The sequence below is a fragment of the Lampetra planeri genome, chromosome 13 (assembly GCF_965212315.1).
Source record: "Lampetra planeri chromosome 13, kcLamPlan1.2.h2, whole genome shotgun sequence".
NCBI lineage: Eukaryota > Metazoa > Chordata > Hyperoartia > Petromyzontiformes > Petromyzontidae > Lampetra > Lampetra planeri.
The window spans coordinates 9,110,735-9,125,064 of record NC_136119.1 but is presented as its reverse complement, the minus strand read 5'-3'; the positions used below and the strand labels follow the sequence as shown (position 1 = coordinate 9,125,064).

Below are 14,330 nucleotides of genomic sequence, written 5' to 3'. Positions count from 1 at the left end.
CATACCTCGCCTTTTGGGGACAAAATAGTGTCGGCACTTATTCAATGCTACAGTGACGGAGTGGTAAGGTCAATGCTCTGACAAGGGATGCCACTGCATTCCTATACATCGCCAATGTCTGTTCTCCGCGGTCCTTTGTTGTAGATTTACCGCCCTTATCATTTTCTGGCGGGCTTCCCATTCTTCAGAGAAGTCATGCAGCTGCTTGCTCCACAGATTTTGCTTTCATTTCTTGTTTGTGCTAGATGCAAGCCCCCCTTGATTTGGAGCAGCTGTCATTCCCTATTGATTTTATGTGCTTGTTCGCATGGCTTTATGATGACTTTGTTTTATCAATGCCAAGTCACCAGCCTTTCATACTCGGCTGCTGCTGTGCTGTCTTGGCCTCCATGCACCGGTGATCTTTAGGATTTGAGTGACACCAGTGTACTACTTCAGTCACTCCAAAGTTACGAAGATTTCATTCGGCATTGTTACTCTTCAAATAAACTGAATACGTACTTTCCCGTAATTACAGAGATCAAGCATTTTAACGCTAATGTACTCACCTTCAATCATCAATGGATTTTGGGGGAAGAGTATATGCCTTACAAGTCACACGAACCTCAAAGCATTGACACATAACAAACACAGCTTTGTCTTTACTCAATACCGTCATATAATACTGATAGACAATGCTGTCATTGTTTGTGTGACCAGCTCATACTGCTTCAGCAGCAGAGTCTACCAAAGCTAAATATACATCAGGCAAAACGCTGACGTACGTGAGTTTAACAGTGAAGATAAATTAAAACCATAGTTTGATTAAGAAGCAGGAAGTGTGGCTGTGCGTCTTGTTGCGCGGTGAAGCGATCCAACAACAGCGCGGTTACCGCTTGTGGCAGAGGGTCATGGTTCTAATCAAGCGTCTGCCCTGGTTATTACTGAGGGTGCGATAACCATACGATATGCGGCGTCTGCTTCACAGTGGACGTTAAAGATCCCTTTAAGTCATTCGCAAGAGTGGGCCGCTGTGTGTCGGCAACACGGTCCAAAATAACCCAATCGGAAATATGCACGGCAATCATTGCCCCCATCCCTACTGCGAAAACGACCTTCCTAAAAATAAAGTCACGAGACATTTAGTGAGGCTATCCTGGGTAAAGAAGTGCAATATAAAAAACAGGAACACACACTCGGGTGAGATGGAGTACCGTTAGAGCCGTGGTGCCAAAAGGTGCGTTACCTGGTGGAAGGTTGGCCAGTGGACCTGCTTGGCGTTTCGCTCTCGGGAGACCTGATGTCCTCTCGTGAGCGGGAGCGACTGCTCTGACGAGACTGAGCTTCGTCCGACGGCTCCGAAACCAGAGACTGGATCTCAGAGATGTCTGTAGCCATACAACAAAGGGCATCGTCACCACTTGTGCACACAAGAAAGCAACCCGTCACTGGCTCCTGTAGACAATGCGCACAACAGAGAGGTAAACTGTCCTGACAGTGTTAATATTTGACTGTCACCCACCTGATATCGTTTAATATAGAAATAATCGATAGTTTTTTGTTGGTCATTTATAACCCTCACCACTTACTACCGATTGTATCTCATATTAATTCAGGAGCATGCTGACTAACTGATATCTTCGCCTGTAAAGCATCATGTGCAGCAATGTTACATTCAGTTTCAACATTCTTACACATCGACTAGCTTTGTCCCTTTGTAACGTGCAGTCTCTTTTTTTATTTTTATTCGCGGAAGAAATAGAAATGATTTAAAAAAAAAGATTATGATTCCGACTAATTTGATTTGAACACATTGAGTGTGAAAATGATCAGATAACGGAGCAAAGTTCGGCATAGTGCGGTTCTGTAATAATTCAGAAACATACATTTATTAATGTGTTGCAGCATCATAGCCGACTTATATTTTATGCAATCCTTCTGCAGCTCTTGAAAAAAAAAGCTGTCTCTTTTCTTTTACTTCCACTCGTCAACTTCCACCCCGAGGAAACGATGGAATCTCATGCGCTTCCATCCCAGGCAGTTTCTCCCATATACACACACACACAACATTGCATATATACACACACACACAACATTGCATACACACACACACACAACATTACACAGGCCCCAGAGAGAGGAATGACTCATTTGTTTCTATTAGGATGCCAATGCACTACATTGTCCAGATGCTCAGGTGCTTCCCACTGTGATACACATTTGCCTGCCCACTACTGGGACCAACTGCCAAGTGATGGGTGCACTTTCTACTTGGCATAGCATGTCAATTAAGTCAATCAGCCTCAACCTGACGCCTATTGGGATGTTATGCCGGGTAATCTGAGAAAGAAAGTTTCATCTGATTGCCCTTAGGCCCCCCCAAACGATAAAGCAGGTGTAATTTAATTACTTTTTTTTTCCCCCTAAGAAACGTTGCATTATTTCTTTTGCCTATCTGACATTAATGCTGTTAATGTTTGAAAAGGTGTTCATGTGTAAAAAAAAAAGCCACGTACTTGCAGAGGCCCAAACAACACCAAACGTTTAGTAAATAAATAGGTAAACAGGCAAAAGTCTATCTTTGCAATGCAAATAATTATTTGTAGTCCATCAGCCTATGTGCCTTCCAGACTAATGTTTCATAAAAAAAAGTTATACTTGCTTAAGCAGGAAAACAATGGAAGCAGTTTTAACCTTGTGGGTCTCATTATTAGTCAGGCCCATTGGGAAAATGCGATGTTGCCGGATGTTATTGGCAGCAAGCTGCCAGCAGGTGCCATAAGAAACCGCACTGTAATGAATGTAATAAAGCCAATACAATAATATGATATTTCTAAATCAAATAACATACACTTAAAACATAATACATTTCTCTTGGTGTGATTATAACAAAAAAAAGGGGGGAAAAACGCCTGCACATATTGCCGCCGGGTTTACACACACACACATAGGCACTGAGCAAATATTTCCAAGTTGCACGCGTTTACTCTGTGGGCTGTCACAGGTGTACATTTCACCATCTTTGTACTTTGTTCTCATTGCCACCCCTCCCCCCCCAGCAAAAAAAAACTTTCGTGCAGTGGCCGCGTCGCACGCTCGGCTTATGTACCATCCCTGTCGGAGAGGTTGGAGGAGGGGATGGAGTCTTCCAAATCCGGAATGGTGATGAGAGTCCCCTGGTCGTCTCTCTGCAGCACCATCCTCAACTTGCCCTTTGACCTCTCGATAAGCTTTCGGGCATCGGCCAAAGACATGTTCTCCGTCACTGTGCCGTTGATCTGTCAGAAGAGAAGTAGTTTTCCTACAGCACCTCAACTTTTTGCCCAGGTACTTTTGTGAAGCCACAAAAGGTTGAAAATGTTCTTTTGCAATGGAAGAATTCGTTTCATGGTCGACCACATGACGAGGTTAATAGCACCACACATGCGCGGTTTTTTTCATTCAAGAAGACTGACACGTAGCAGTGCCAGCTGCTCATTTCATACTAAACTGACCTTTCGTGAGGACGCTGAATATCCAAAGAAGCGAGTTTAAGTAAATTTTTGAAATGTAAGCTTTAGACAGATCACAAAGTACAAACCGAGCCTCAGAAATGCACCTTCGGTCCGCAACATTATGCGCATTATGAATTGTATTATTATGCTCATATTTATTTGTCAGAGTTGGTCACATTTCATGCATTCAATGCATTTCTATTTCAGGAAAATGTAGATCACGCATGTAGAGAAGGTGGGGGGAATGGTGGACAAGGGCAGTACAAAGGCTATTACAGTAAGGCTCCTTATCATAGCAAAACGTTAATATATTAGTCTCCCCATAATTTGTGGATGACGTTCCATACTCTAGGGGCCAGATGCGACCAACAGGCCGCATGCTGAGTAGTTCTGCACTAACCTCTGCCAATTACCAACTGACTTCACTTTACAAATTACTGCATACATTTATGCAGGGGTGAGTCACAATATATGTGATGTTGAAATACACAGTGCACGTAAACAACTTGAGGCCATAAAAATGACAACAAAAAATACTTTCAACATCCAGAACAAGGTGTGCAAGACAAGAGGAAGTAGTGTTATATATCGTTGTATTTTATTGTTAAGCATCGTGGCATTTTCCAATTCTAAATGTTTAAAATACAGGCATGACCTTCCCATATAGCATGTATCAGTCACTTAAGCACGGATTCGTGAATTAGATTGGCCAGCGTGTAGGCAGCGGAGAAGGCCAAGTGTTGATTTATATGGGAAAGGAAGAGGGAAAGTAAGGGCAGGCCATAAAGCACACCACTCTTTCGAGTTTCTGTATTTTGAAAACGGTGGTTTAAAACTTCAATTCAAATCAAAATTTTACTCAAGCTGCGTTGAACCTTGTACATGACAATGCCAAACGTCTCTCTCCATTAACAGTATTTTGTGCAAGTGATGAAACCATGCAGCCAAGGATGCTATTCTCTTTTTCAAGGGGAAGACAACACGAGGGAGAGATGTTGTACCTCCTCACTTCAGCTGCGATGTTCTCCTAAGCGACTTTTCAAATTGGTCCCATAGCTGGGGTTTGTTTACCAACACTGGTATCTCTCATGTGAAGCGTTTCTCTCAACATCCATCCCCTCCCAAGCAGCGCTAACACTACCTCTTTCGAACTCTGCTGTCTAAATTCCCTGGGCACACCACAACGGCAAGCAGAAACGGCGTGATTTATAATAAACATCAACTATGCATATTTTTGTTTACACAGCTTTGTGTGGAAGGCTGAGGTTGATGTTCGAATAAATCATTCCTTATGCAGCACATTGTGCCCGGTTGCCCTACGGTGACCTCAGAATTTGGCCTCAGATAACCTTTCCACCTGAGAATTTCTTTGGCCGGCAATGCCAGGGATAACGACCGAACAAAAATCCAGGTCATAGCCCTGTTTGCTCACGTTGAAAGAATGGCCCTATTTTTGTCCCTGTGCTATATCTGGGATAAACACACACACAAAAAAAGCAGAAAAGCACATTTGTTACACTCTGTGATCCGAGCATGAATGAACGCTTGGCTGAAGCGCGTTACCTTGAGCACAATGTCCCCGTCGTGAATGTTCCCATCCCGCGCTGCCAGCCCCTCGGCCGACACATCCTTCACGAATATCTGACTGCCGAGTCGCAGTCCGTACTCTGCGCAGGGTGCGACAAGACTACGTGAGCCGACGCCACGCTGAAATCCTGCGCCACTTTTAACACGCCGATAAGTTTGTGGAAAGGGGGCAGAGAATGTGGAACGAGCAGGGTGCCAAGAGGCAAAAATGGTGAAACACAGCAGGCGAACACTTTGGACAGTACCTGCCTGCCTGCTGTGCCAATGGATCGATATTCACTAGCAGAATTTGTTAAAAAAAAAAACATGCTTCACTGTTTAGTGTACTTATCTTAATATATTACATTGAAATCTAATAATACAAATTACTGACTGAACATTATGCATCTTACAACACCTTCATAATAAAACCAGCAAAATTCACAAAGGAATACAATCATTCCACACAAAGAAGGGTTTTCCATTGATGGGCGATGTTTTAGTGACAATCTATTCTACTTTTTGAAACCAACACACACTTAAAGGCAATTGCAATGAATGTTTAATGTTGCTTATTTTCTGAGCTTGTGCAGAGAAAGCATTATTGTTTAATAACATTATAATAAATTTGAGGGAAAAAATGCAATAATCCTCTGTTCAGCCTTGCATTAAAATGATTATAAATCAGCAGGTTCACACAAAGGTCATGGTGTGACAGGATCATTCCAAACCTGAGTAAACTCATTTAGTTATAATCCTATTGATGTACAGCAGCAGTGTCTTAAATTTTTGCTGTGAGCCAGGTCAGACAAAGGTTAAACTGATCAATCTCTTCAATGCACAAGATTAATTAAATTACAAAGTGTGGCTTGGGAGCTTGATTCAGGCAACTTTGCAGTAAGAGTATGTAAAAACAGAGAAGTGCATACCTTCAGATTTCTTGCTTTTCACAAGCGTGACTTTCACAAGCTTAGGCTGGTAGTAGGATCCAACAGACCTGCGGTCAGAGGACCCTGGAGACATGCTCCTGCCTCTGCTCCTCTCACTCCTCATGACATTTCGATCTTCCTCGCTCCTCCCTAAACTGCGTTCTCTTTCGTTCTGGCCGAGGCCACGGTCCCGTTCGACCCTCCCTAAACTCCGATCTCGCTCAGTCCCAGCAAGGACGTGATCTCTGTCGGTCCGGCCCAAAACTGGGTCTCTCTCGGTCCTGCCGACAACTCCCTGCTCCCGGTCCGTCCGGCCGACGCTCCGCTCCCTGTCCGTCCTGGCCGCGCTGCGGTCCCTGTCGCTCCGTCCTGATGTCAGGTCCTGCTCGCTCCTGCCGACGCCATAGTCCCTGTCGACGCGGCCCAGGCTGGCCTCTCGCTCGCGCCTGCCAAGGCTTTGGGCCCTCTCGCCCGCGTGGCCGTGCCCTCGCTCCCTGGCTCCGCCGGCCGCCGAGACTCGGTCTCCGCGGCGAGCCGCGCTGCGGCCGCTGCGCTCGGAGCGCGAGCTGCGCGCGCTCCGCCGGTCGAAGTCGTCCTCCTCCTCTTCCTCCTCCTCCTCCTCGTCCTCCTTGGCCGCCTCGAAGATCTCATCGGCGGCTTCGGGCTCATGCCGCGACGACGGCGGTTGAGCTCGCCGCTTCCGCTTGATGGTCTGCGGAGGGAATTAAGTCATTTTTGGTGCGATGCGTCGTTGCGATATTCTAAAATGTTCATAGTCCTCGTCGTCTGCAGTGATCTATCCACCGTTGGATGGATGCTTCCGCAAGCCATCCACCTTCTCATGATGCAATAAATCGATGCAGCTCCTAGACACAAATTGATCTCACTGCTCCAGCTCCACAGTGGATTTCCTCTCACGATTCCGTTGACTGCCCCTCCACCATTAGCAACGCGTCCTGTCCAAGTTCTAGCACCGTTTCCTGCCCAAGTTCTAGCAGCTTGTCCTGCCCAAGTTCACTTAGGTTTAACAGTCCAGATAACGTCTTTAACATGCCTTTGTTTTTTAATGCACATATTTACCTTTACTTATTTCATAGGAATTTCAGGCATGCACCCGCCCCCCCTCCCTATTCCTCCATTTGCACATTTCAGCTTGGTTCCATTTTCTTTGTCAATCTCCACGTTTCTGATCTGGCCGGGTGATGATGTGATAAGAGCGCTAGAATGACAATCAGAATGTTGTAGGTCAACACTTAGTTGAGTCAGCTCATCAGCCCTCTAGGATCAATTAAATGAGTATCACTTTGTAGTAAATTTACAGTGGTCATCATTTGCATGGCATGGGAATGTGGATTTTCAAGAGTGCAACAGACCACGACATGTCACGAGATTAATACATTTTTGTTAGCTATAGCAGTCTACATCACCGTGTGTCAGAGAATGATCCTGGAAGGTGACATCACAGAACTACTTCTGAAATCACTTCAGACACGGTGCACTACTTTCATATGTACCAGAGAGACTGTTGCTCACAAGTCAATCAAACCCAATGTATCATTCTCAGAAGTACAATAAGTGTAATGAAGTTAAAAATATTTTCATGATTTTTTTGTGTGTGCAGAATTTGGTGACCAGGCTGAGATCACCAACTCGCTACACTTGAAAACATGATTTAATCACCGACGGCTGTCCGGTTTCTAAGCTAGGATCTCAGAAAAACTGGCTCACTGCTGCAAGGCTCCCTGGATTCGAAAATTTTCGTGCCATCAAAGGTTCGTGCTTTCCACAGAAAACGCATTGACAAGTAATGAGTATAAGCTGTTCAGTAAGCTTATAATATTGGTCAAATGTATAAAAATGTACAGCTTACCTTTTCCCATCTTTCACAACCGCCTCTCATTTACAAATGGACTTCACTTTTACATCTAACCACTTTTGTGACGCATAATGCATCGCATATGGTGTGAGTGCATTTATTTTTAAAACCCTGCGCTCATATACTCTCTTCCCCAGTGCAAAATGATTTCAGCATTTAACAATTAACAAATGCAGATGAAAGAGGTAACCAAGGATTTCTCCATAGAGTTCATGTACAATGCAGCGTGCATTATGTAAAATCCCCAGGCAATACAGAAAGGGTAAAATAAAGTTTTGTTCTCCGTGTGGTTGTATTAAAACTTAAGTCTCTTAATTGGTCCAATAAGGTTCCTAAGTGTATTGATTTTACTGGCGCCAACCTTTTCACTTTGGTGCTTTCTAAAAAAAATGCTAGAAAATGTATACTTGCACTTGATTTGAGCTTTGAGCAAAATCCAAGACGAGAAAAAAAACATCCAGATGAAAATAAAATGTATCAGTGTGCACATATAATAAAATAAATAGGGCAAAAAGGAAACCACTTATTGGGGGATTATGAAATGTTCCACACATGCCCCACTTGTGCTTTTATGGCTATTTGAGGAGTATTTCGTTTACAATCCTACACGTGAATAGTGGGTCTCTTCTGCATCGTTAATACATTACATTTAATGAGCAAAACATTGTTGCTAAGAAAATGTGCAAAAAAATGTGGAATACACTAAAATAAGTGCAGCAATATGCTATATACTTTATATCGTTATCATTATCTATATGGACCTCCAACAGGTGTTTTTCGTGATATATTGAACACATTTAATGTACACCCTGGGGGGGAAATATGGTGTCCGTGTAGTGCTTCTTCGCCACTGTGTTTTTTACACTGGCACATCCGTGCCAAGCCAATGCGGCCATCACTGCAAGGAGAGGTAATTTGCCAAGTTGAGCTATGACCAAAGCATGACACGCTGGCCTCACAAGACATCTGAATTCGAGACAAGCAGGGGCAGTGGCGTGGCCAATGGAAACGCGCGACATCAGTCAGCACAACTCAAAATCCAGTGGCAAAGCGGGCAACTGAATGTGTCTCAGCGGCACGGTCCAGGCTTCTGCAATGGAAAATCAACCAGGCGCCTCCAGACCTGCGATAGATAGCCTGACTCGGCATGGCTCGAATGTGCCAGTAGAATAGGGGTAGGAGCCAACAGCACTTGCCCCAGTAACACACCAATGCTAAAATGAGGATCGGTGTGTATGCATATCACCTGCTAGACTTACGATTTTGGCAGTCTTGCCACTGTTGCGCAGCTGCTGGACAGCGAAGGCGTGCTCCACATTTTCCATGTGCTTGCCATTCACCGTCACCACCCGGTCATTCTCACTGCCAGTGGGCACACAACACTTTGGTAAGTGTGCCCGAGAACACAAAGGAAGGTGCGCAGCCGACGTAAATGGCCGAGCTGCACATTTGCTTTGGTAAAATTATTTACATCGACGACAAACCATTCTTTGCGTTCACACGCACACATGCCAGTGAATGTGAACGTCTTACAATAGAAGTTCAACATACATACATGCACAGCCAATCACGTCGGCTGAAAACCATCCTTCACGTCCCATGTAAAACTACCTATGTAAGTGTGCGTGTGTGAATGCAATGGGTGGTCTGAAACTGACATAAATGCCTGTGCTTACCCTTATTGTTAGTTTAATCGCAATTTAATTATTCGTGGGAACTTCGATGCGACGCTGAAATTGCCATGTCATCCGAATAAAATTATGAATTTGTATCCAAGCCCGGTGATATAAAAGGGTTAAAATAATAAGAACCAATAAGTTGCAAAGTCTATGAAGGGATGTTTTCAGTAGGTGAGTCAACGTGACAACTGCATAACATATTGGATTTTCTGCTGTCAAGAAATCAAATTATCAGGCACAAATCATTCTGTTTCTCTCACCAGAAAAAAGATGTGTACATTGCCTTGTTTGCAAAGATGATGCTGTTTATCCCTTCTTGTATCAAAGACGAAATCCCTATAACAATGTCATAACATTATCTCATTTAATGTTTCCTCTTCTACAGTATAAAAAAATTCACTTGAATTAATAATTATGTTTCTGTGATATGGACATACATGTCCTCGGCATAAGAATCTGAACATTTACATATATTAACGGCAGACTGACAACGGAGTCATGCACAACACTTACATTCATATGAGAAAAATATCACATGTTTCATTTCCCACTTCATACATCACTGACTTGTTAATTCACTATCTATTTTTTATTTATAAAACACAATATTACATACATATTGATGGGGACAAAAAAAAATACAAAGTAGAAAAAACTACGCTGATAAAAACCAAGAAAAAATTATGGCAACAATTAAGAAACATCTGAATCTTCAAGAAAATCTACGCATTATTAACACCATTAATGCCGACGATCTGGCTAAAGGCAAATAAGACGGCCCAAGAGAGAATGGCCCCCCGTCACTTTGAGTGCTCCTGGATTAGTATTGATGTACTGACTGGAGCATCCCCTCCGCAGGACCACCCTTGAGCACATCGGAGATGACAATGGACGTCTCTCCACTCTGGAAATGCGGGTTGTCCTTGCCACCGGAAATGGCGATCCCGAATCCAAAGCCAGGCGCCTGCCACGGGAAACGTTTGGAAGCGTAGCAAGAATGTTAGTCGATCACGCAAACACTCTCGCGCAATGGTGCACTGGAATTAAACCAGCCGATTTGACTGTTCTGAATAACGTGCAAATGAACAATGACATGAAATTTCCGTGAGCTTACAACAGGGCCAGTGAATAGGATATCCTACTTTGACACTGGCTTCCACCGTAGAAACATTGAATTTCCGCAACTGGCTCAGAGCTCAAAACTGAAAAGAGCGTTGCTCAGTGCTATTTCTGAGCAGTCATACTTAGGCTATAAAGTCTCCAGGCACACAAGAAATAACAGCAGTTCTTAGACAGTCTTTATAAGAATTTCAACCGGAAACGTTAGTAATCCTATTGCAGTACTGTATTTAAAAAATGGAATGGCAACTAATGACAGTGACTGATCAAATTCGATCATAAATTAGTTATGCATCATTTGCAAAAAGCTATAAATTCAACATCCGTCTTTGAAGTAGTGATTTAATTGATGAAGAAATAAATCACTCCACCCAAGGCCACCAGTGCTAGATCATGGGTTGAAAAAAATTCTCCACAGGGGGCTCTCATCTGACCTTCTGGGTCCACCTCCACAAGGTCATGGCACAAAGCCCCCACAACCCCAACGCAATATGTAAAACGCCCGAGATGCAGACCAATTCATTGTGGCCCATTCAATGGGAAAAAAAATCCCTCTGTGCACATAACTGTGCATGTAACTTCTCAATGGTACCATGGTAAGCTGCAGACACGTATTCATCAATAAATTAATCGATTCAAATCGTGCGCTGCTCTACACTGCATGCGCTCTGCATCTTCGACAAAGTGAAATAGTGATAATAGAAAGAGCCTTCCAGTGGCTACTTGAAATGCTCTATTATCCATGAATATTTATGGATATTTTATGTAGCGGCAGTGACGCGAGCCCAGTGGTAGCGCATTCACTGCTTTGTGCAGAGGTTGCCGGTTCAAATTCCGCAAGCTGCCTTTTTTTGTTATTACTGCCGGTTCACAGTGGACATTAAATATCGTAATCAGAATCTTTATTTAGACTGGAGGAATCCGATGAGCTGTCAAGATCCATTGATGTAATTCGCAGTAGACCATTGTGTACCGACATCATGGTCCAAATTTTTACATCACCTGCATTTATCACAATTTACCCATTTGCAAAAAAACTTGGCAGGACCCTCCTGGAAAAGTTATGAGACTCAGTGAGGCTCTCCAGGATAAAAAAGCATCATAATGAAAATAAATAACGAATAAGTACAATTATTCGAAAATGTTATCCTATTATCTGTAATTACCAGCAATGCTCTGCAGATAAGTGTAGTAAATTGACGAGAAACTACGCAGATAAAACAATCCATGTTGTATGTCCGCCACACCACTGTGGCTAAGAGGTCTAACTTTGCAGATGACACGAGCTGCAAATTCACAAACGCCAATGTACTCAAATATTTATCAATGGTGAGATGCGTTTTAATAAATGAGAAGCTATTATAATAGCCTGATAATTATCAGGCAACAAAAAACGCCTGTAATAAATCAATGACACAGGGCCCAATTTTCCACGTGGTTGCCAAAAGCAAATCCGTGACAGTGGCCAATGCTTCGACGAACCAGCTGTTGCAAGGAAACTGTGCCAATGGCACATTTGCTGGTTATTCCTGGGAGGCAAAGTTGACTTCTATTCCGAGAGAAAAATACACAAATTAATGAGAACCCGGTACTGGTTGATGGAAAACCACGTACACATCACAGTAATGATCCCGTGTGTATTTATTAGATGTATCACACATACACATACGACCTTTTCCCCAATAGAAAGAAAAGACATCAATTGCTTACAAAAAATGCGAGTAAAAATACATTTCCATGAACAAGGTCAAGTTTGTCCTTTTAAAATATATTATTAAAAGCAATGTCAGCACCAATGGATGTTTGCACATTACCAAAAAAAAAACCAAACTGTCTCTTCTAATTATTGTCATGTTATGTAGTGGACCCCAAGCTAAAGCTTGTCATTTGATTCAAAATTCAAGGGCCCTTTATTTCTTCTTCTTCCTCCCAAAATCATGTCAACATCCAAAGCCTCACAGGGCATTTTTTTTCAGATGTTAAGATGGTGCAACATCACAGACCCACAGAAGATATCTCAGCAAACATCTTAAATTAAACGAACATATTCATGGCACACTTTACAAAATTTGACAGAATAACTACGAGCACACACACACACCAATATCAAAAGTCTTAACTGCCTGAATTGAAAAAGTATGTTGTACTTCCAAAGCACCTCTGATAAGCACGGTTGCCTACGTATGGTGCGAAAGAAGTTCCACATACATACATTTTTACATTGCTTACGTGGAAATATTTGAAATTTGTGAAATATTAAACCCGAGTTAGGTTATCGAGAATAACCACAATTTTGTTTCAAAATTCATTAAAGTACGATGCTTGGAAACTGGATGGCATAAACTAATATTTCAAATAGAATATATACATGCAGCTTTGGTTTATCCCGCACGTCCAATTTTCACAACCGCTATTTTTTCGTAATAAAAAATGTAATGCTGATTGTCGTAATGCTGCTTGGTTGCACTTCCTCTTTACAGGGGGGGGGGACCATTTGATGTCATGACCACTTCCAGCACAAATTTGAATGTCAATGTTAACATATTGGTGAAAGTATACAGTCAACATATCTTTTACAATGTTAATACAAGTGATGGCTCGGTTTAGCCTATGCAATGCGTTTCCAGCCCATACACCGAGAGGAAAGAACATGACACAAGTATTCTGCCATCGCGCTTAATCGCTTTTGACACAGTCGCACACGGTAATGCATTTGCGTGTGTCTTTGTTTTGCGTAAAAATAGATTTTACAAAAGATTCACGGCAGCCTGCTTAAACTTGAACAAATTTAAATTGACACGTAATTCATTTAATATTTCATTGAGCTTCATTTCCGAGTTGAACATTTTGTTTCAATTAACATTACTTACTTTTTTCAACCACTTAAACCATCATTGTGGGTTACAATTTGAAGCATCAGCAAACTTTAACTTTTGAAATTAGTAGCCATTCATTTCCATTAATGTTTCAACCGCTAATGCATATACTGCATGTGAAATATCATACAATGTATGTGCAAGAAAACCTGAACAACACTATTGCAAAACTATGTGAACTTGCATAAATGTTGCTCCCTCTGACCCTAGCTCTATTATAAGACGTGTTTATGTTTATTATCTTTTTGCAAGATGTGGAAAAATACTAGCCAATGCTCAAGAACTGCCAAAAGTTGCAAGCCATACAATGTCCTGGGCAGGCAAGCTAAATCTTTTGGACTTCTCGTTGGCAATGCACATGCAAACAGTGGGAATGCACATGCAAATTGCTCTAGGGTTACATGTCCAGGGTGTGGCCACCAGAGCGATGCCTGCCTGCATCATGTGCTTGGTCGCAATTGCCACGTGGCATGACTGACTAATGCTTGTGATGTGAAACTGCCTTGGGATCATTGATGACCCAATCACATGCATCACGCGACCCAAGCGCACGCATCATATGACCCTCACCGCGTCCGTCATTTGTGCCTGTTCAGAGAAATACCCCAGAGGTCGCAACCGGGTACCCGATACCCGTACCCTACCCGATACCCGGCTACCCGTACCCGGCCGGGTACGAGTACGGGTACCCGTTTGCGACCCTGGTGCGGCCGGGTACAGGTAGGCCGTGAGTCACTGGTGAGTAACCGTTTGTCACTCATTTCCCAACGTCTTGTCTCTTCTCACAATACAAGTTCCTAGAATAAACCCAT

General features: G+C 42.9%; 1 protein-coding gene across 1 annotated transcript in view; it reads right to left on the bottom strand.

Annotated features, from left to right (window-relative positions):
• LOC144722038 (tight junction protein 1-like) overlaps nt 1–14,330 on the bottom strand; it is a 144,659-nt gene that overhangs the window by 67,314 nt on the left and 63,015 nt on the right. The window contains exons 3-8 of the mRNA XM_078600110.1: nt 10,363–10,487; nt 9,104–9,206; nt 5,969–6,680; nt 5,037–5,140; nt 3,089–3,257; nt 1,226–1,367 (exon numbers count right to left, since the gene is read on the bottom strand). Coding sequence (XP_078456236.1) covers nt 1,226–1,367; nt 3,089–3,257; nt 5,037–5,140; nt 5,969–6,680; nt 9,104–9,206; nt 10,363–10,487 — 1,355 coding nt within the window. The remainder of the gene's footprint in view (nt 1–1,225; nt 1,368–3,088; nt 3,258–5,036; nt 5,141–5,968; nt 6,681–9,103; nt 9,207–10,362; nt 10,488–14,330) is intronic.